We start from the raw sequence: 21,740 nt of genomic DNA, 5'->3' as shown, positions 1-21,740 counted from the left end.
CACCAGAGAACCTCAGCGGTCACCTGCCCCAGTGGTGGGCCTTCTGTTTTACTTCCACCAGGAACGTGCGTTGAGAATTTTAAATGTGCATGTGTGCCTTGTAAAAACGACAAGCCACACATGCTCCCTCGCTGGTTAGCCCGGGTGTCCGTGTGCGCGTCGCCGCCCTGCACGCACGAGGTCGAGAATTGTTCAAATCGCCCGCGGTTGCAGCCGGCGAGACAGAGCGGTCTCTGGGGACCGAGAACAGGACCCAGCTGAGCCGGCGTGGCCAGAGCGGCGCCCGAAGCCAGGCAGCCAGAAAGGTGCGGGGACCCGACGGGGCCGAGAAGGACAGCGGACTCCCCGCGGCAGGCCGCGGTGAGCGGGGGCGCGCACCGGGGGTCCGCGCCCGGCCACCTCCGCGCACAGCCCCCGGCCGCCTTCCCCCGCCCGCCGCTGCCCGCTGCGTGACTCGAGCCTTCTTGGCCAAGTACGGGCTGTCCCTGGCCCAACCTCAGCCAGACGCGGGGGAGAGAGAGCAAGGGCTGGGAAGCGCCGGCGGGAAAGGAATTGGCCAGAGGAGAAGAGGAGGAGGAGGAGGATAGAGTCCCGGGCGGAGAGAAACCCCGGACCGATGGCGCGCGAGCGGAAGACTGCGTGCGGCCCGGGCCTTCGGAGGGTCTGCCCCGCCTTTCCCCATCCTTTAGTCCGAATGGAGGGGCAGTGGGGACACAAGCCTCAGGCCGGGTCCGGTTCCCCGCCAGACCCGCAGAAACCCACAAGCCCTGGGCGCAGCCGTCCAGGACCACCTGCTGCCGCGGCCGAACCCGCCGCAGTATTTATACCCAGGGAGCGAGCCCGCATGGCCAGGCGCGGACGTGGGCGGGGGGGGGGGGGGGGAGGGGGGAAGGGCCCGCGAGGCCCCGCCCCGTTCTATGCGGCCCCGCCCCCTGCCCTGCCCTCTACACTCGGGGCGCCGGGACCCCCACTCCGGCCCGGGTCCGCGGCCCGCTGCCGGGTGTGGGGATTGGCTGAAGGGCGGGCCTCCCTGCGGAAAGCGACGTCACGGCCGTTCCTGCAGTGTGAATGAATCAAAATGCCTGGGTGACCGCGGCCTCCCGGGCGGCCGGCACGCGAAGGGTGGAGGGGGAGGGGGAGAGCAGCGGGCGGGGGAAGGAGGAGGGGAAAAAAGCCAGAGCTGCAGCAACAGCGTCTCCTCAACCCGGGATGTGCACCTACCCCGGAGAGCGAGATCAAAGGGATTTGAAACAGACTGAGGACTGGCGGGGGGAGGGGGCCAGCCAGCCTGTGGAATCCTCCCGGAGAGGCGGAGGGTCTGGCTTCCACCGTGACTTCGGCGGCCTGGTTGGGTTTTGTATTATTATTTTCAAATTTCTGAATCCAGCTTAAGCGAGAGAGATCTCCGTAGACTGCGACTCCCTGGCTCTCGCTCCAAGATGATGCAGAGCGCAGCTGTCCCCGCGGAGGGGGCTGTCAAGGGGCTCCCGGAGATGCTTGGTGTGCCGATGCAACGTAAGACACCCCCCTTTCTCGCGGATTTAATTTGATAACAAGACAACCAGCAGGCTTGGCCGGTACGGGGCGGGTCGGACGCTGCGTGTAGCCTGGACTGGAGGGGCCGGGCGGGGCGAGGGGCCGCCGGCCCCGGTGCAGAGGCGGTCACAGGGCAGGGGCACTGGCCAGAGTGCGTTTAAAGGGCCTGGCTCTTGGCTTTTGGGGCCGAAAGTGAAAGCCCCCCGATAGTGCTCGAGGCCAGCCGTGGGTACCGAATCTCGCATCTCCAGCCCATTGCTTTTCTAGGAGCGCTGGGAGAGTGCTGTTTGGGGACTCCATGGGAAGGAGCTGAAGGCCAGGCCTGAGGGCTGGGGTGGTCTCTGTAAATCATCCTCCTTCCCGGGGTGACGGTCAAAGCTCGAAGTACCGCCTGTACAACTTCACCCCAGCTGGCGGGAAGTTGGAGAGCGCGTCCCCCGCCCCCGGGGCTGGCGGCGCAGAAGCCCAGGCCACACGCTCTGTCCCCGCGCGCTGGGCGTGCGCGCCTGGTGCGTCCTCAGCCGCTGCTGCCGGCGGCGCCTGCAGCCTGCGCCGCCGGGGATTGCCTGCTCCCAGTGAAGTAGACTCGCCATGTTCCAGCTAGCCGAGGAATGCAGGGGAGGGAGAAGCACCGGGACGAAGTTGTGAACTCGTCTTTGCGCACAGCCTTTGAGCACACGAGGACACAATCTCAGGATGGCTTAGACTCGGAAGCGGAGAGACTAGGTGTTTGGGCGCTTTGCTCGCCCACCCACTTTCTTTCCCGCGCCCGAAACTAGCAAGACCGAGGGAGCTCGGGGCGTGTTTATCCCCAGGTCTCTGTGTGTGTGTTTGGGTTTGCGGGCTCACGCATTTTCCCGGAGGGAAGTTATCTATGTCCCTCACTCCCAAACGGAATCTTCGATGGAGAATATGTGCAGAGGTCGGAGCAGTTCCCGGGGCATCGCGCGCGCACGGCGGGCTCCTAGCGAGTCCTGCTCTGCAGGTTGGAGAGCTCTGCGTAACACCCCTGGGCACCGTGGAGAGGGAAAGGTTCCTTCACTCCGTTTGCCAAGGGGCTTTGCTTCCGCCCGCGATTTCTTTAGTGGAGCGGTAGCTACGTTCTCGAGGTTTATTTTAAGTAAATAAAATAATGGTGTCTACCTACGAACTAGGGCGCACGGCTGCGCCCTCCTGCGCCCTAGCTCTCCACCGCAGGGATTCTGCTTGGACCATACCTCAAAGGGCAGGGTGGCGAGCGTACGTCCTGGGTTTCCCTGGGAAGTTTTTGAGAAGGAGCTAGAAGGGGATAGCTTCGCCCAAACCGATTTAGGTTGTTTTTTCGCTATATCCTGCAGTTATCCATTGTCTTTTCCTGTCAACTGTTGGCAAACAGTTCCACATCGGCACCGCGTCTTGGGAAGTTTACTGCTGACCTAGATGTATCTGTAGAAGACATTGGGGGTTCGCTGCTGCCCTTGCTGCCCCCACCCCACCACGGGCAAGGAGTGGGTTCTCAGCCCCTGCACAAACAGAAACACAGAAGCTGGCAAAGGAGCTCCAAGTCCTTAAGCCAATTGTAGCTCTGCGTGAATGAGGGGAGTGTGTGAGTGGGCAGAAGGCGTGTGTGTGACTCATGTCCTTGTTACCTGGTAAGTCTGTGCTTTAATAGTTGTGGTCCTTAGGTGGACTGTCAGGACCGCAAAGAAGGAAGGGTGGGGGGAGACTGCTCTGACAGCCTTTTTCCAGGATGCTCCGCGCACACTCTTAGATTGTCTCACTTACTCAGAGACAACTTTGATTTCCACCTCAAAAACTCAATTTCCTAAAATGCCTAGAGCTTGCTTTCAGAGCTACAGTTCACCAGGGCTCGAGCTGGGGTTCCAACCATAGAAAACTCTGTGAGGCAGAATGGGACTCTGGTCCCCTGCACCCAGCAGAGGCAATGCCCAACCAGGAGAGGTTGGTCTGCCCTTCCTTTTGTCTTGTCCTGGTTCTGTGGTCTGGGTTGCAGGGGGCAATGGTCAAAAATGAGGGGCCCAATCCAGGAAGATTTAGGAGTCCAGCTTTTTTTTCTTTTTTCCTTTGGGGATGTGCATGGAACATACCCGCTTCCAGCAGATGCGGCTTCTGGCCATTAAGCTGTTGGTGCTGGGAACTGGGCATAGGTGGGGCGTGGTCCCCTCACACACATAGACACCGCCATTCTCTTTTATGGGGCAGGAGGCCCACTGGCCTAAGAACTCCGGGTGGGGTGGGGGTTGGGGGCATGTCCTTGGGCCTCAGGGGAGAAGGGTCATCCCAGGTCTGTGAGTGTTTAAACCTTGGGGGAGAGGAGAGAACAGAAAGGCTCTCCCGCAAGGGTTCTTCCAACCCCACAACTGGAAGGTTTGGGTTGTTCCCCCACCCCCAGCCGGACATACACAGACACATATTCACTTCTTCACTCTGAGCCACCACAGATGGAGCACTTCAGAGCACAGATGTGGGGATCCCCCAACCTGGGTCCTTCTGGTGCCCTGGCCTCATAGGGGCGTTTTAGGGATTTGAATCCAGTTTGCTTCACCTGTAGTCGGAATATTCTTTTGGGCTTGGCTGAGTTACACTCCCTTATGAAAAACATTACCAAGTAGTGTAAGAAATTCTCTCTTGGCCTCCTTGCTTGCTCTTTGCCCAACCCCCCCACCCTCCGTCCTGGGCGGACATGTTAGTGTGGTTGACCCCCTCCTGCTTCCCTGAGCTGGGGTTACAGGGCTGGAAAGAGCATCGCCAATTCGACAGCGACGGGCAGCCCAATGGGGCCCACGCCAGGCTCAGACTTTTCGAGAGGTGCTTGAGGATCTTCATCTGATTGAGGGGCATCAGCGTGGGGCAAGAAAGCTCGGGAAGAACGGAGCGAGAGGAGTCAGGGAGTGATCCCAGAGTGACCTGGGGTAGAGAAGTGGAGCCCCACCACCTTAAATCTTCCCCGAGTTGCCGTGCATCCCGGCTTCTGCCTCTGGGGTCAGTGTTTTCTAAGGAACTCAACCCCCCCTCTCCTTACTCTGGGTGGCAGCTGGGCTGTTAGTAGGAGGCTGCACCCTCGAGGTCACGTCCAGCACGGCTCAGGTCACATCCAGCATTGTCGGGAGGGCCCTTTTGAAAAATTTGGGTGTTCCCCCCCTCCCCCAGCCAGGTGGATAGGTTCAGAAAGGGACCCTGTTCTAAGCTAGCGGATCCCAGCTACTTGACCCACAATTAGGGTCGCGGGTCTCTCAGGAATTCTGGGCACAAACTGCTAATGCCAAGGTCTTCCCCCTCCCTCCGGGCTGTAGAACACCAAGGTCTGAATTCTCACAGCTCCCGACCCAGGGCGTGGGGGGGGGGGGCAGCGTTGGATGCGGTGATCGCCTCCCGATCTTCCTCCGAACCTGTCTGCTCCCTGAAATCATCGGTTTCCACACGCATCCGGGCCCTGCTGGCCCCTCTTGCACGCCAAGACGCCGCGGAACAGTAAGGGACATACAGGGAGGTGGCGTTTTATCCACCCCTTGCTTTCGGTTTGGGCCTGTTTCCCACACAGTCTCCCAGGGCACCGAGCGAAAGGACAACGGCCCCCGACGGCCCCCGGATTGCTGACTGGAGAGCTGGCCCACCCGGGCGGGAGGAAGGGGAAATCCTCCAGGTCCAGGCGCGGAGTGATAGATGGGTAACATGTCTGGGACATCCCCCGTCCCACCCTTGTCTCCTAAAATATCTACTTCTTGCAGCTCTTGCGAACCCCGAAGCTGTGGGAAAAGGGTATTTGCTTTTGTATTTGGTAGGATCTGGGTGAAGAACTTCTCTAGGACGCCCCACCACCCTTTCTTCCCTTCCAGGGAGCGTGGGGGGAAATCTTGCAGCACCGATCGAGTCAGAATCCCCGCCCCCGAACCTCTCTTCTTTGCAGTCCTTTTCTTAAGGGAAGGAATGGACTCCTTTCCCGGGGGCCAGGAGTTCTTTCAAACTCTGGAGCAGCGATTCCAGCTTCTTTCCAGTCCTGCCTTCCCTGGTGGTGCCGGAAAGAAAAACAAGAAAAAAATTTATTATATGATATATATCTCCATGTATTACATATATGGAGAGACAGAGAGATATTGATTGATTCAGATTCCGATACAGAAATTCAGACAGCAGCCCCGGGCACCACAAATCTCCTTCCCCGCGTCAGAAAAATATTGTCAGGCGTGAGCCAACTTTTAAAGGTCAGACGGGTGGCTGTCCCCGCCGGCAGATTCAGGCCTTTACGGGTTGGGGATTCAGATTCCCTAACCCCGGGGATCCCACCCCAGCCTCGGGCCAGAGCTTCGCACCGCCCAGAAGGGAATTTGGAGAAAGCCGGGTGACCACGGCGGCGCCTCGTTTTCGGAGGCGGGTGGCCGAGGACACCCGAGGGGCAATTGGGCTCTGGCCTCCCGCGTTCCACCGTCTGGATCAGAGAGGACAGTGAAGGCGGAGGGGAGCCCTCCTTGGCAGCGCGCGACCCCAGTGCGCTCAGGGATCGGAATTAACGATTTCACCCGGACAAGGAGCGGGCAGCCAGGGCGGGTGAGGGGCGAAGGTCTGCAATGAGCGGTCCCCAGTGTCCGGGGAAGATGGGAAGTCGGGACTCAGAAGAGGCAGCAGGACCTAACTCGAGTTGTTTCCTCGCTTGGCCGCAGTGCTGGCTCGTGGAAAACCAGCGCCAGGCGGGGCTGGGCGGGAGCGGCGTCCTCGGGTCTGGGAGCGCGACCTGCGTGACCCCGGCGCGACCAGGGCAGAGCTCCTCCGCCCCGCGGGTAGGCGCAAGCCTGGGTGGCCCAGGAAACTGGCGATACATTCCTTCAACAGGCGTTTGCCGCGCACCTGCGGGTGCTGTGCGCTCACCCGACGCTTGCCCTGGATGTTGGAGGGTTTGCTAGTGGAAGCCAGTGCGGACAGGACGGCCTTTCTGGGGGAGCCAGCTTTGCGCGCGCCACGTCCCGCAGCCCGAGACAGAGGCCGTGGCTGCGAAGGGGGCAAGGGGCGGACGACCTCTGTCTCCACTGCGCGCCTCATTCGGCGTTCCAGCGCCTTGGCCCTTTCACTATCCCACCTTGCCGGGTCCGTTTCTCGGTTGACTATCTTGAGCGGGCCGGAGCGAGCCGGGACTGGCCAAGCCCGCGACCCGGTTCCCGCTCCCCTTTGGAGCGGTGGCAGGACTGCCCGCGGGGAAAGGCGCGGTAGGCGGGAGCGTCGACTGCGTGCCCAGCCGAGGGACACCCGAAACTTCTCTTTCTCCCCATACTCATTTTTCAGCAAGCATTTGGGAAGACAAAACTAAACTCCAACTCCAGCGGCTCAAGCCTTTCCGGGACTTTAATCCTTGGAAAGGATTTTTTTTTTTTTTTTTTTTTTTTTTTTTTTTTTTTTTCCTATTTGGGGAGCGGCTCCTCCAGCACGGATCCTGGAGGCAGCCAGCGGGTCCGCGAGGTCCGGGCACCCAGAGCGCCGTGCCCGCCTTCGAGCCTCGGCTCCGGGCCCTGTTCCCAGCACTTAGCGGACCTCGACGAGCCCTCGAAACGTGGCGGGCTCAAGGGAGATGAGGCCTCTACCTGGGCAGCTGATGAAGTAAATTAAATTCGACCTGGAGGTGTAGTTGGTGCCACAGTGTGTCGGGAAAGGCGCAAGGGCCCCGGCCGCAGGCTGCACCTGCCTTTCGGAGGAAGCCGCGGCGGGCGGGAGCCCAGCGCCGGCTTCAGTCTGGGGCCCTCAGAGGTTGGCTTCATCCAGGACGGGACTTTTTTTTTGTTTGTTTTTTAGACGGCAGAGTGAATATCCTTTAAAGGGATCTGAAGGGTGAAACTAATCAGGAAGGAGACGAATTATTAGCCAAGCCGGGACGGGATAAAACCGGGAACTACAGGAAGTTGAAGGAAGACCAAATGCTAGGTGTACCTTCCTCTAGACACGCCAGAAACAAAGCGGGGGGTTAAGGCAAGAATGTTGTCTGAGTGCTCTGGGGATTAGACCAACGCTAGTCCTCAAGCAGGCTTGGAGACCGCCTACAGCCCTGAAAATACCACGGTCCGTTTTTTAAAAATCGAGTCCTCCTGGAGGTGAGGTGGGGGTCGAGGGAGGCAGGGAGCCGGCAAAACAATTTCTTTCCAGTGAGTAGACAAAACACGGCCCACGGAGGGCGTCTTAGGTTCTGAACACTGACCTGCTGACCCCCGCTGACCAGGTGTAGACAGCCTCAAGTCCTAATATTCCCATTGTCCTAGCTTCCCATTTGCCTCGGATTTCATGCCCGTTCACTGTGTGCTACAGTCAATTAGTGAGTACTTAGCACCGCATTAGCAGACAGAACCCAGAGAGACACCCTTGCTGAGGAGGCAGCTCTGGAGGAAGGGGAGGAGGGTTGCACCTGCAATTCTCCAGGGATGGAAAATTAGTTAACAGGGACCAACCTTTCCCTCCGGTTGTTAAAAAAGACTGCTTTGAGCCTCTTGTTTTGGTCAGCAAGGGTGGATATTTGGTGGATTTCTCTGGCTGGGAAACTAGTCTCCTCCAAATTGAAGAGTTGTGGTTGGGGAGGGTTGGTGGCCTTCGATGGAGGGTCCTTGTATCATTGCTTTCATTTAGGGAAATTTATCAGGATTAGAGCCGAGAAGCTTCGGAATGCATAGAAACTCGGAGCCAGTTTAGCTGTTGACAGGGTGAAAGGAATAGTACCACCTACTTTGGGAAGCAAGGTTGGAAACGGACTGGACCAGCAGTTTGCAGTGGTAGTACCAGATACTGGGGTTGGAGATGGTGGGGGCGGGAGGGGGAAGGGTTCAAGTTTACTTTTGTAATGATTTTCTGCCTTGTTTCCCCTCTTAGAATGAGTGTTAACAAGGCCCACGGCACAGATGTGAGCAAACAAACAGGGTCTACTGCTTTTAGTAAAATCCCATCGTGGCTTACATGTCTGCCTTCGTTCTCATTCTCTTTCTCTTCTTCCTTTCTTCCCTTCCTCAGTTCTTCCTTCCTTCTTTTGTGAGGTCTCTGGTACGCGCATGAATTCACAGCACAGGGGGTTTATTGGGGGGTTATTGGGGGTTTATCTCTGACCTGCTGCAGGGTGGTGGGATCCCTTACCTTCTTTTTCGTAGTGTTTGGAGGCAGGGTAGTTTCTGGGTCCGGAGCCAAAGCCTCCTTGCAGCTGGGCTATTGTTGTTTGTGGTAGGGAAAAGTCACCTGAAACAGAGGCTGCTGTGAGATGAGATTTTACCTTTTTTCAGGTCCTAAGCTCTATAGGAGCCCTGATCAAAATGGAGCACACATCAACCATTGTGAGGCACTACTGTTGGAAGTAGGTGGACAGGTTGGGTTTAATCGGCAAAATTAGAATTGATTCTCCCTTGGAAAATGTACTTTGGGTGAACTGTATGAACGGCGGATTGGAAAATCATCTTGGGAGGCAAATCTAAATCCTGTTGTTATTTTGGTGGATATCTTTTCTCAGATTTCCTCACCCTCCCCTCTGCCCTCCCTCCGACAGTCTGGGGCTAGCCACAGATGTTTTACTGTGGTATCTCACCCCCAAATGCCTTTAAAGTATAATTTACTTTAATTATAATGTTAGAGGGTTAAGGGATTGGTTCTGGGAATGGCTTAACAGAGACAAAACTTGCAGCCAAATTAATTGAAAGTTTCTTGTTATGAGGGAGAGATTGCCAAACATATGGAATACCGCTCCGGAATGAGACATCAGAAAAATACATTGTGGAGATTTAGCAATGACTAAATGTGAAGATGGAGTGGAAATAGAGATGTGCCTACAGCGTTTCCGTAGACTGCCAGTCATGGTTTAATGGGCTTTTTCTGTTTTATTTGCATTACTGAGAATATCCAATATCCTACTGAAGAATATTATTTCTGTGTCAATATCTAATTTAGAACATAATCCCACACCTGCAGATACATATCTACATTATGTATTTTATTTACTACAGGACTCCTTCTATTAAAATGTGATCCACATTCAGCCTTAAAATGGTAACATCGAGATTGTCTCCAGGATATTTCTTGAATCTGATGTTTATATATTGAAGAGGTTACTGTTTTCTGAGCTGCCTGAGCAGAAAAAGAACAAAAGAGGTAGTCAAAGGGACCCCAAACCACCAAAGGAAACAAATAGGATCTGGGTGGGGGAAGGATTTTGAAAGAGGAGTGGAGGGAAAAAACATTAGGTGTGATCATTTCTGATATGAGAAAGCTTTTCTGACTTTTTTCTAGTTGTTCGTCATTTGTACACACACACACACACACACACACACACACACACACACGGAAAAACTAGAAATGAGATGAACCATTTGAAGGTTGATGTATTTTTTAAGTATAAGCAAATATAATTATAATACAGAATATGATTTACCTTAAATGCAATACCAGGTTTTTTTTTTATTAAGGTTTTCTCAGGATTCCTGTGGCTCTAAGTTCACTGCCATCACAAAATACTACAATGTCCAATGCACCTTTGCTTCTTAAGTTTTGAAGAATTAATATTGGAATTTTATGCTTCAGTTGTGTTGTTTATGAGATAATTCTTACTAAGTTATGAAGAAATGTATAAAATATTTGGGAAATTTATGTTATGGTCTCTTTAACATGCATGGGTTCAGAATAGGGGAAAATATGAAAAAAAAAAAAAAGGAAGCTATAAATTGTTCAGTAAAAACAAATTGTCCTTAATAGGAGGATGGGAAATAAAGAGCCAGGATGGGGGGGGGGGGAGCCCAGACACACAGAGTCATGATTTGTCATATAAAACTGCATCCTGGACCTCCTGTTCGTGGACTGCATAGATGAATTAGTCCTTGGTTCCTTCCACCACAATTGTCAGGTGATTTAAAAGGGGAGTTGGGACCAGAAAACAGGATTTTCCTGTCAGTGGTGGTGGTGGCAACTTTGAATTGAAAAGCTTTATTTTTGAAATGTGTATCCAGTACTAGAACTTTTAATTAATTTAATTTTAACTCTACCGCTGTTAGAATTCTTAGAGTTGGAGATTCCAGAAGCTGGCCTTGAGTTTTGGCAGGCATGGTCCCATGCCTGGTATGTCCTGTGGTCATATGTCGATACACTTTAGAATTAGTCACTCCCAGACTAAATCAGTAAGACCCAACAGAGCGGACTTTCCCTAACCTGCCTTTTTAAAACCATCTTCCTTCTTACTCTGGGAACCTTAGATAATGGGCAGCAATGTTTACCATTCATTGACTCTTGTTTTCTCCCCTTTATATGTGGGGAAGGAATGGAGAATTCTAAGAAAAACAATATTTTTGCACAGTATTTCACTTGTATGTGTGTTTTCTTTAAGTCCCATTTGGCTTCTTTTTTTCAGTTTTAAGTCAGTAAAGAAACTTAACAAATATAAACAAAATCATGTATTTTTGGAAACATATATCGGCCAAATGTGATTTAAGATGAGCTCAAAAACCATTCCCTTCTGGAGTTTGGAGCAAAAGGGTTTGGAGCGAAAGCCACTGGCTTTTGTGTTAGAAGCCTTGGTCTTCAGTCTTCTCCAGAACCTGTCCCAGACGAAAAGAAGCCTCTAGCTCCAGTTTGTGTCCCCACAGTTTGTGTCCCCAACTGTGTCCCTTTAGGGAAGCTCTTTCAAGTGTAGATGCTCACTTTTACTGGGTTTCTGGGAAGAGTAAATGCGCAAGCAGATTTGCAAGTACTTGACAAAGTTCAGAGCTGGAGCAGTCTTAAAGACCAGGATGTTCCCAACTGGTAGATGGTGCGGCCCTCACTGGCTGGAGTGCTCCTGGGGCCGAGCCTACTGGGAGTGTCCCGGGATCTGCGGACTGGGAGCCCCAGAAGCGTCTCCCACAGACGCTGGCCCCCTATCCTGAAAGAAGCCGGGGACACCTTGGCATGAGCGTGAGGGTGTTAAGTCAGATTGTGAAACAAAAAGAGGGACTCTGTCCAAAGGGCAGTCAAAAAGTCTCATGGGACTCCAAGGTGAAACATCAAAGTCCAAATTTTAAGAAATATTAATCTAATCTGAAGGCATGGTTAAATGAACATTATTCCTAATAGCACACAATAACTTAGTTTTAAAATATTAAGATATTCATCAGCATTATGGTTCCGATAGAACTATCTGAAATTCCAATTCATTTTCCCGGAAAGATGCACTTTCTTCAATACATTTTAGAAGTTATTGTCAAGTGTGGTTTTCTAGCCTTCGTCTCTTTGGTGGAAAAATGTTTTTCCTCGCCTTGTTGTTCTTTCATGATGAGAGATAGAAAACACCATTTTTCAAAGAATTAAAATCGATCAAACAAACACACGCAAACCGTCTCCAAAATGTTTCAGGGTGGCCCCTGGTTCCTTGAGAGCAGTTTCTTGGAAATGAAGAAACGTGAGCGGGGAATAAAAATGCACAATACTTTTTATATGTCATGGAGAGGGGGAGTTGTAAGGGGGCAATCTGGTCCACCACAGACCACATCAGACCTTTCGACTGACCTCCCTACTTCCCAGTTTTCTAAAACTTCACTAATGGAGGAATTTGGGGATTTCAAATGGAATCCATCTTCGGATGGGCCACTCTGAAAAATAAGCCCGTCATGCCCATACCACAGGACTTTAGGTGATTTGAGGGCTGGGCATCATGTTATGGGTTTTATAAGCTCCCTTCATGAAGAAGTAGATTAAGGTTATGGGCAAAGAAAAGTTTTTTAGCCATTTCTTATCAAATAAGAAATAGTCACTTTTCCATTGGGCATTTAGATGCCTCCAAGAAAAATACTCAAATCCTCAGTTGTTAATTTGAACTCAATCCACTCTTACCTGCATACATTACAGCAGAAGTGGAGTGAGCTCAGCTGGTTGGGGGTCCTAGCCTCCCTGTTCTCACCATTGACATATGGGGAGGGCACCAAGGTCTGGCAAATTTGCCCTCATTTTATGGAGAAAAGAGTCTGCCAGATTTCTTTATGCCAAATAGACTTAACCTTGTAATGTTGCATTATCTGCTATTTATACTGAGATTATGTTGATTAGAAAGGGGTATACATCTTCCAGATGCTTTAGAACTAAGGGGATGGAGGAGAGTTTTGAGTGTTTTGTGTGTGGGGAGGGTATTGATGGAGGGGGAGATTATATTGAGAAATAATGAAACATGAAATAATTTTAATGTACTTTAAGTATATAAATTCATCTTGTTGGCAACTGGCCATGGGAGAATGGAAAAGGGAGCTGCCATTGAGCTTGGACAATGGTATTATGGGGCCAGGTGTTTTATACTCATTCTCTGATGTGATCACACAGCAACCCTGAGAGACTGTGTTATCATCTCTGTTTTCCAGGTCAGGAAACTGGGGCTCAAAGACTGTAAACAATTTGGCCAAGATCATATATATGGTAGACTCCGATCTGAACCCAGGTCTAGCAGACTGTGATCTGGGATTTATTATAAACAGTTTGGCAGACCCAAAGATTTGAAGATCTAAACTCCAAGCAGAACTGAAAACTTTCAAATTCTCCCAAGAGTTTTCTAAAAGAATAGTTGAACAAAACATTTCTACTTCGCCCTAGCTTCCTGTATCACTCAATGCCCACTTTCCTCACGGCCTCGAGGTTGACAGCTCCCTTATTCAGAGATGGCTTCCTTTCCATAGACAGAGCTCGACTTCGGAAGAATTGGCTTTTTTTCCAGAACGGCGATGCCTCAGCCTGTGTGTGAGGAAGCTTGTGTGTGCAGGTTTATGTGTATGTGTGACTCTGTGTAAGTACTGTGGTGTATGTGTGCTTGTGTACCCGCGAGTGTGTGTGTTAAAAGTGTGTGTCTAAGTATATGCAACGATGTGTATGTCTGTGCGTCTATGTGAATGTGGTATGTGTGAGTGCCTTTGTGTATGTCTCAGGGTGTATCTTTGTTCATTTCTGGTTGTGTGTGTTTCTCTATGTGTGTTAGGACGCATATGTGTGTTTGTGTCATGTGTGTCTGTGTGTATACTGTTAAGTAGGTGCGAATATGTGTGTATATCTGACTGTGCATATGTGTTTACGTGAGTGTGGGTGCAGGTGTCTGCATGGCGAGCAAGTGTGTCAAGGCAAGCCTTCTTGTCTATACAGCTGCTCTACCTGTGTTTAGGTCTGTGCTTTGAGCCATGTCACTCTGTAGGACTGACAGAAGATTCTGGGCCTCGCTGATGGGGAGTGTATTGTACTGTGTGATCCAGCATCTCCCCGGATTCCTTGGCCGTTCCACGGGCTTTGTTGTCTTTGCGTGACCAAGCTTCCTCTCCGCAGAGTCCCAGCAGAGAGCATCACCAAAGAACACCTGTGTGTGGATAAGATAAAAATTTTCATTTAAAATGAGATGACTCTTCATAATCAGGAACTGAGTTTATAGATTGAATTTTGTCTTAGTGACTCCAAGGGCCTGCTTAAATACCAGTTTTGAAGGTGGAATTTTGTGATGTCAAACACCGCATAAAAAGTACGTCGAATTTACTGGGGATTTGGAAATCTTCTGGCTCCTTGGAAATTTTGGTTACAACTTAATTTCTGGTATGAGACCTACATAATCTCTGTCCTGTTCAGGCTCTCTGAATTTAAAAATAATAATTTATTGTAGGTTTTAAAAAAGGCTCGTGTTGTTGCTCCTAGAAAAATTTCTAGATAGCTTACATTTCACACTAATCAAAATAATTACATGGAGTGCTGTCACCTGAAGTGTGGGATCTGAGTTCACAAGTCTCCACCCCCTCACAGGCAGGGATGAATCTGAACTTGACAGATGCCATCAACAAGCTGGCACCTTGCAGCTGGGTGGAGGGGATCAGCAGGACAGGGGCTCCTACTTCCCACCCTCGGGGCATTCGGTGTCCGTCCCATACAACACATGCATCCTCTGTCCAAAGGATCTAAATCTGTGTCTCAAGCATTTCCATTTGCCCAATTGTTAAGAAGCAACAGAGGCCAGCGACTCATCTACTCCCTTGTCACTGGACACAGAGCAGCTTTGAGACTACCTCTCTGCCTCCATTTCCCCTCCATAAAATGACAGGGTAGAGCCAGCCAGGTGAGGCATGTCCAGATCCCTCCCACTCTCAGGTTGGGTTTAGCCAACCTTAAGCATAGGCTCCTGGTTCAAATCCCCGTGACCCCATTGTGGGACTTGGGACACTTTGCTTCACCTCTCCGAGGCTCAGTTTTGTCATCTGTAAAATGGGGATAACAACACCTTCCTCACCAGTTTGTACAGATTATTGACGTAATATACACCCAAGACCTGGCAGAGTTCACGACAGGCTCTTGATGTCTGGTTTTACCATTACTGGTATATTAGGGATCTCTTAAATCATTTCTAGGTTACTTTTGTTTTTAAAAATGCCACTCCCCTCTCAAAATCTACGTTGGAATACAGCGTGAGACGTTTTTTTGTTTTTGCTTTTGTTTTGTTTTTTAACTTAAAAATCACCTTGGTTTGGCCCTCACATTTTTGCCAAACTTGAGGACCCCAGTTTGGCCCCAAGGCCGCTGAGAACCCCCAGTGTGGGCAGCACAGATGGACTCAGCAGGGAGCATCCATGCAAGCCGGAGGCTGAGATGGCTTGTCTGTTTGCTTTTAGTGTTGTTCCTAAACGTGATGTTGTCTCCGTTTCCAAGCCTCTAAAACTCCCCTGCCCGCCCTTCCCTGCATACATTAGCCTTAATGTATTCTCTCTTGAATACTCATCATATTAAGGCTCCCGGTAGATACCTAGCTCGAAATAAATTTTATGAGCACACATCCTCGCCCTCATCCCCATGCATTTGCGGCCGGCAGGAGAAATACAGCCGTATCTTTCCTGGAGGCAAGGCCAGACAACAATTAGGTGGGAATCGACGCCCTCTGGCCCCGGAGCCGGGCGGGGTGCGGGAGGGAGCTGGCGGGCGCACTCCCCGCGCCCAGAGGACGGTTCTCCGGGTTCTCCTAGGGTTCAATCGCGGGCACCGGCGGGGTACCCGGCCTTCGGACTCAGCCGTTCGCTCACACAAAGATGCCCCTAGCGGGCCGTGTCCCCGCGTCCCCGATGGCCCCGGGCGGCGGTGCTCAGCGGGCAGACGGTTGACGGGCTGGTGGGCACGGGTTCCTGCCGATCTGCGAGCCACTTCCGTGCGAGAGGGCCTCGGTCTTCTCTCCTCTCGCGTGCAAAATGGTGCCAGAGCAGTGCTTCTCCACACACACCGCCTTCCTCCAGCCCCTGGCTTGGCGGCTGTGGCGGCTCCGAATGCCAACGCGCGGGCAGGAGAAACCGCGCCCGCGCGCTGCGTGAGCGCCTTTGCACGAGTCGTCCCCCCTCCCCCACCCCGCGCAGGCTGGCCTTGTCACACGGCGGGAGCCCCTGGTCATGCACCCCTCGCTCCTCAGTCTCCTCTCTGCTTATCCAGACGTCTCCACTGCTAAGGCCCCCTGCTCCTGGACTTCTTCCTGCTGCTCCAGGGAGGCCAGTCCTAATGGTCCCGGAGAGAGGCAGGGGTGTCGTTGTAGTGGGAGGAGCACTACCTGTCTTGCGGACACAATCTGAGCCTCCACAGGGGCGTGGGGACATCTGTGCAGCGATTCTCGATCAATGAGATCAAGCGCATGAACGTGGGTCCCTAACTTTCCTTCCCCTCAGCTACAGCAGCACCACACACAACACACACTTACTGCAATTATCTCCTAGTAACAGCAAACCTTTATTGAGCACCTACTGGATACTGGCCCTGTCCTACAGTATTGATTCACTTACTCTTCATAACAATCCTCCCAGGGACTGCTGTCATCATCACCCCCAGGCCCTCCTTGTTACAGATGAGAGAACTGGGCAGAGAGAGAGGCCAAGTAATTTGTGGAAGGTTAAAAAGCAGAGCCAGGGTTCAAACTCAGGCAGGCTGGCTCCAGAATCCATGGTCCCACCCTGTGTCCTACCCATCCCCCCTTATTTGCTGGAGATTCCTGTTGCTGTCCTGTGTGCTTAGTACCTTGCTGGGGACATCAGAGCTGTTTGGTAAGTAACTTGGTAGCTGGTTGGTTGAACATTTTCTTTGTCAAAGAGGAAAACTTCAGAGATAGAAAAAAATGCCATACGCCCTGGGACAGGTAGCAAATGTCCAGACCCATGCATCTCTGTCTCATTGTGGTTCCTGTAGTTTCCGTGGGGCATTTTGGTGTGAGAATGGGGTCAAAGGGCAAGGCATCTAGTGGGTCTGACTTTCAGGCAAATGTTGGTAGCTGCTGAGGCCAGAAAGGGGAACAGACTGGGTTTGGGGGGTTACTGTGCCCAACACTGACATTTGTGTGTCTGACACAGTGATGTCATTTAGTGAGTGTCCCCATAGCCTGTCTACAGGTTTGAGACACAAATGATTTAGAACTTGAGAGAGCTTTCTTTCTACATAGATGTGTTCAAACTTTGTCCCCTGTGCTTTGAGGCCAGTTCCCTTACATTAATACTTTTAAATTATATCGCACCGACAAAGATGATATGAATCAAGAATGTAGGATTCCGGAGAGATTTGGTTTGTTGATATTTTGGAGTGCACGGGAGAAGCAGGTGAACTGTTTCGAGGTGAGCTTCTTAGGATTTGATCCAATATTTATGTAGTGATACATATCTGTGGAGCTACTCGTGTGTACCAGGCACTGTGCTAGGCGGCTGGGATACATAGCTGCAAAAGAAACATTATTCTGGCCCCGGGAGGATCTCCCCTCCTAATAGGAAACACTGGGTGCATTGGATTTCAGTTCCCACGTGCCTCATTGACCAATGACCTTTGTGCAGTGCACAGCCTGCACAATTATACGTGGCAGCCCTAAGGGTTTGGGTTCTGTCCTTTCCCTCCAGTGGGACATGAATCGTGAAGAACAGGAAGGCATCCACACAGGGTCTGGTCCGGTTAGCCGTGCTGTGTGGAAGGCTCACTCTGCCTTTCTCTCCTCTCCCCACAGAGATCCCTCAGTGTGCCGGCTGCAACCAGCATATCCTGGACAAGTTCATCCTGAAGGTCCTGGACAGACACTGGCACAGCTCTTGCCTCAAGTGTGCAGACTGCCAGATGCAGCTGGCGGACAGGTGCTTCTCCAGGGCCGGGAGCGTCTACTGCAAGGAAGACTTCTTCAAGTAAGCCAGAACCCAGGGTGCAGCCTCCCTCCCATGCCCTGGTCTGTATCTGCCTCTCCCCGCTGGGGGTGGGGGAGAGAGCTGGCAGAGGGCTGGAGCCAAACTTCTGCAGGGGGGCCGACAAAGGATTCCGGCGAATCCTGAAGGGAATGCTCCTTCTTGGTGTTGGTTTCTTGGGCCACGTGGCTCTATCATTCCTGCCACTTTCAGGGTGGCTGCTTTGAGTTTTGCACCTCGAATCTAGAGGAGTCTTCGTGGCTGCTTCGGGGCCCCAGAGGCTTGGAAGAGTTGCTCCTGGTCGGGGTCAAGCCAGGCTCTGTTAGTGTCATCGCTTTCAATGAAAACATGATGAAGAGGCAGTTTGATGTGACGGTTAAGAGCCCAGACCCTTGACTGGGTTTGAATCCCTTATTAGCTGTGTGCTCTTGGGCAACTTACCTAACTTCTCTCTGCCTCTGGTTACTTATCTATAAAATGTGGCTGCTGATCATAGTTCCTACCTCACTGTTATTAGCTTTGAATGGATTAATATGTGTAAAGTCTGTAGGACAGTACCTGACACCTGAGTGTTAGCTTTTAAGACTGTCCTCAATTCCTTCTGGGGTTGGATCCATCAGAAAAAATCCTGCTGGTCATGGAGAGGGGACCTTCTAGAATTTATCTTCTGTGGCATTTCGTCTGGGGCTTCTCTCCCGGAACCCGTTGCCCGGGGCACTCAGGCTGGTGCCTCAGCTCACCTGGACCAGCTGGTGACAGCAAGACCAACAACAAGAGAAGGGGGGTGTCCATCGGTGACGCGGATCCCAGGGTGGGTGGCCCACGGGGGTGCGCTGAGGGGGGCGGGGCTTCTGGGGAGGCTCGTCAAAGCCTGGAAACACTTGGCACAAATGAGCAAGCCTCAGAGGGGCGGCATGCCTCCTTCAGAGGTCATGTATTCTGCACAAAGGGAGGGGACATGGGGACAAATGCCAGTCCTGGATCCAGGACATGTTTCTCCCAAATCCTGCCAAGGTTGAATTTCAGAGAACAGGTGATTTGAATTTCTGAGGATTCTCAAATTTCATTAGCCCAATAAGAGTTGAAAAGCACAGGGGCGCCTGGGTGGCGCAGTCGGTTAAGCGTCCGACTTCAGCCAGGTCACGATCTCGCAGTCCGTGAGTTCGAGCCCCGCGTCAGGCTCTGGGCCGATGGCTCGGAGCCTGGAGCCTGTTTCCGATTCTGTGTCTCCCTCTCTCTCTGCCCCTCCCCCGTTCATGCTCTGTCTCTCTCTGTCCCAAAAAAAAAAAAAAAAAAAAAAAAAAGAGTTGAAAAGCACATTAAAGGTGATCTTGGTTTCTACTGGGGCTTCCTCCAAGGCTTGTGCTCAGAAGGCAACACTCATTGTCGCCATCACACTTGGGTCAAAAATGCACCGCTCTCTCCCTTGGTGTGCGTGTGAGCATGTGCACTCACACGTGCCTGTGTGTTCATGCCTGTGCCCATATGCTGCCTGAGGGCAGGGGCAGTAGGCGCGCAGGCACATCCAACAGATTCCTGATGGCTCCGACTCAGGGACGGGCCTCTGGCTCTCCCTCTAGGTCTTTTCCGTGCTCTCCGTCCTCCCAGTCTTCCTTTTGCTCTCTCACCTCTGAACCTTGCCTTGCTTCCTTCATTCTGGCATTTACACAGTTCTGCTCCCTCCTCCTACATCCTTCCCCGCGGGCAACCAGAGTCATTCATTATTCATTTCTCAGTGACATCCCGGCCAAGCCCCACGGCGGCTGTTGCAGGCCCCACACCACACGGAGTGAATCTCATTACGTGTGTGTTCGTGTGCGTGAACGTTGTGTGCCTGTGTGCACCTGTGAAGGTGAACGTGTGAGCAAGGAGGGGCAAGAGGACACAGTAGGCGGGGCCTGGCCTTGGGGTCGGGTCAGCTGTCCCCGCTTCCAAGTTCTGTGCACCATCTTCCTGGTTGTCCATGTACCTTTGGGAAGCCTCAGTGAGCTCCCCGGGCATGGCCTTTTTTTTTTTTTTTAAATGTTTATTTAACTTTGAGACAGAATGACAGTGTGAGGGGAGGAGGGGCAGAGAGAGAGGGAGACACAGAATCCGAAGCAGGCTCCAAGCTGTCAGCACAGAGCCTGACGCGGGGCTCGAACTCACAAACTGCGAGTTCATGACCTGAGCCGAAGTCCAACGCTTAACCGACTGAGCCACCCAGGCGCCCCAGGGGCATGGCCTTCTTGCCCAGCTGGGGACAGGGTAGGTGCTGAGATGTCCCCGAGCTAGACCACTGGCTGGGGTGCAGGCAAACCCATTAGGATCATGTCACAGGACTCTGTCACCAGAGAAGCTCCTTTGAGGGCCTGTCTGGGGTAGGGAACTTGACCTTGACTGGCTGGCTCTGAGTGTTTGGGAAAGGGAAGTGGTCGAAGCTCAGGTGTAGGTTCGGGCTTGGGAGAAGTAGTGATAAGGAAAGATGGTCCCTTCAGAAGGGACCTGGGGTGCAGGCTAGGGGAGGAGTAGCATAGGCCTATGAGTCATAAGCCCAAGACCAGAAATAACAATGACAGTTACTTGCTCAGGCCAGGGCACTGACCTCTTGCCTCTGTGGCCTCCCCATGCCATGACCCTCATTTGGATCCTTCCAAGGCATTGTTCAGCAGTAACCTCATAACTCACCTCCCACTTCCTTGAGGCCACATGTCCCCCCACCACACCGGTATCCAACCTCACCACTGACCCCGGCCCCCAGCTCCTTCAGCAAGGCCCCCTCTGCCTACAGAACATTCCAGATGCATTGTGCTATCAGAGCCTTTCACCCTGCCTCTCTTCTAGTCCTACCTCACTGCTTTCTTGGGTTCCCAATGCCCCCCAGCAGGGTGCCCCTTTCCCAGGCAGGCCTTGACCCTGGCTATTGTATCCTCCAGGGATGATGTCTATCCTCTGAAGGTCTCCCCCATTCTTCCATGGCCGTGAGTCCAGCTCTTCAGCGGATGGACACCCTGAGTTGCCTTGTTTTTGCTCACTCCTCCCGCGCCTGTTTGATCTTTCTTGTTGGCATGAGGAAAGACTTACTAGGTATTATTTTTCTGTCCCCGGCATATGCACCTGGCCTTGTCTACAGACCATCGCTGGGTTTGATCACATAGTGAATTTACAGCATGCTTGGTGACCAGTTTCTTCTGTCCCTCACATGACATCCTGTGAATCCTGGAGGCCCAGGCTGCCTGGGAAATGCACAGGCCCATGATTCAGTCGCAGTTACTTTCCTGGCTCCATAGGACTGCCCTGCTTCATAAAATGACCCACCCTCAGGGCTGGATCCTCTTGTGAAGTAGGGGAACAGGCCACAGATTCAGTGCTGAATCCAGGTCATTAATTCTGAGATGAAGTGCTGCGTGGAGAGAAATTTATTTTTGTTTTTAAGTTTTATTTATTTGGGGTGCCTGGGTGGCTCAGTCGGTTAAGCATCCAACTTCAGCTCAGGTCGTGATCTCACAGTTGGTGAGTTCAGGCCCCGCGTCGGGCTCTGTGCTGACAGCTTGGAGTCTGGAGCCTGCTTTGGATTCTGTGTCTCCCTCTCGCTCTTCCCCTCCCCTGCTGACACGATGTCTCTCTCTTTCTCAAAAATAAATAAATATTAAAATTTTTTTTAAGTTTATTTATTTTGAGAAAGAGAGCACACGTGAGTGGGGGAGGTGTAGAGAGAGAGAGGGAGGGAGAGAGAATCCCAAGCAGGCTCCATGCTGTCAGTGGAGAGCCCCACACAGGGCTCAATCCTACCAACTGTGAGATCATGACCTGGGCTGAAATCAAGAGTCAGATGCTTAACCAACTGAGCCACCCAGGCCCCCTGTGTGGAGAGAAGTTAAAAGCTGAGGTGATTCTCCCCGCTGATAATGGAGATTGAAGATTGGGCCACTCTGAAGCCGCCCAGGGAAGACACTTGGATTCACGGGCAGTCAGGCCCCACACGGCTCTTGGGGACTGTGGCTGTTCGGTGCAGGAAGACACAGCCGCAGGTGCAATTTGGTATAGCAGGTCACAGTGCGGGGCGAGGACACTGAGGGAGTCAGTCCTCCAGGGTCAGACTGGCTTCACCCCTCT

At 52.2% G+C, this 21,740-nt stretch overlaps 1 protein-coding gene across 1 annotated transcript in view; it reads left to right on the top strand.

Annotated features, from left to right (window-relative positions):
* The first annotated feature begins 1,189 nt into the window (after positions 1 to 1,189).
* Positions 1,190 to 21,740, top strand: part of LHX4 (LIM homeobox 4) — a 46,525-nt gene continuing 25,974 nt past the window's right edge. Inside the window, exons 1-2 of the mRNA XM_058700637.1 lie at positions 1,190 to 1,515; positions 17,477 to 17,648. Of these exons, the coding sequence (XP_058556620.1) occupies positions 1,440 to 1,515; positions 17,477 to 17,648 (248 nt within the window). The 5' untranslated portion in view covers positions 1,190 to 1,439. The remainder of the gene's footprint in view (positions 1,516 to 17,476; positions 17,649 to 21,740) is intronic.

Source organism: Neofelis nebulosa, chromosome 15 (genome assembly GCF_028018385.1).
Source record: "Neofelis nebulosa isolate mNeoNeb1 chromosome 15, mNeoNeb1.pri, whole genome shotgun sequence".
Classification (NCBI taxonomy): domain Eukaryota; kingdom Metazoa; phylum Chordata; class Mammalia; order Carnivora; family Felidae; genus Neofelis; species Neofelis nebulosa.
Note: the sequence above shows the minus strand (reverse complement) of the source record. Positions and strands in the feature narration are given on the sequence as shown.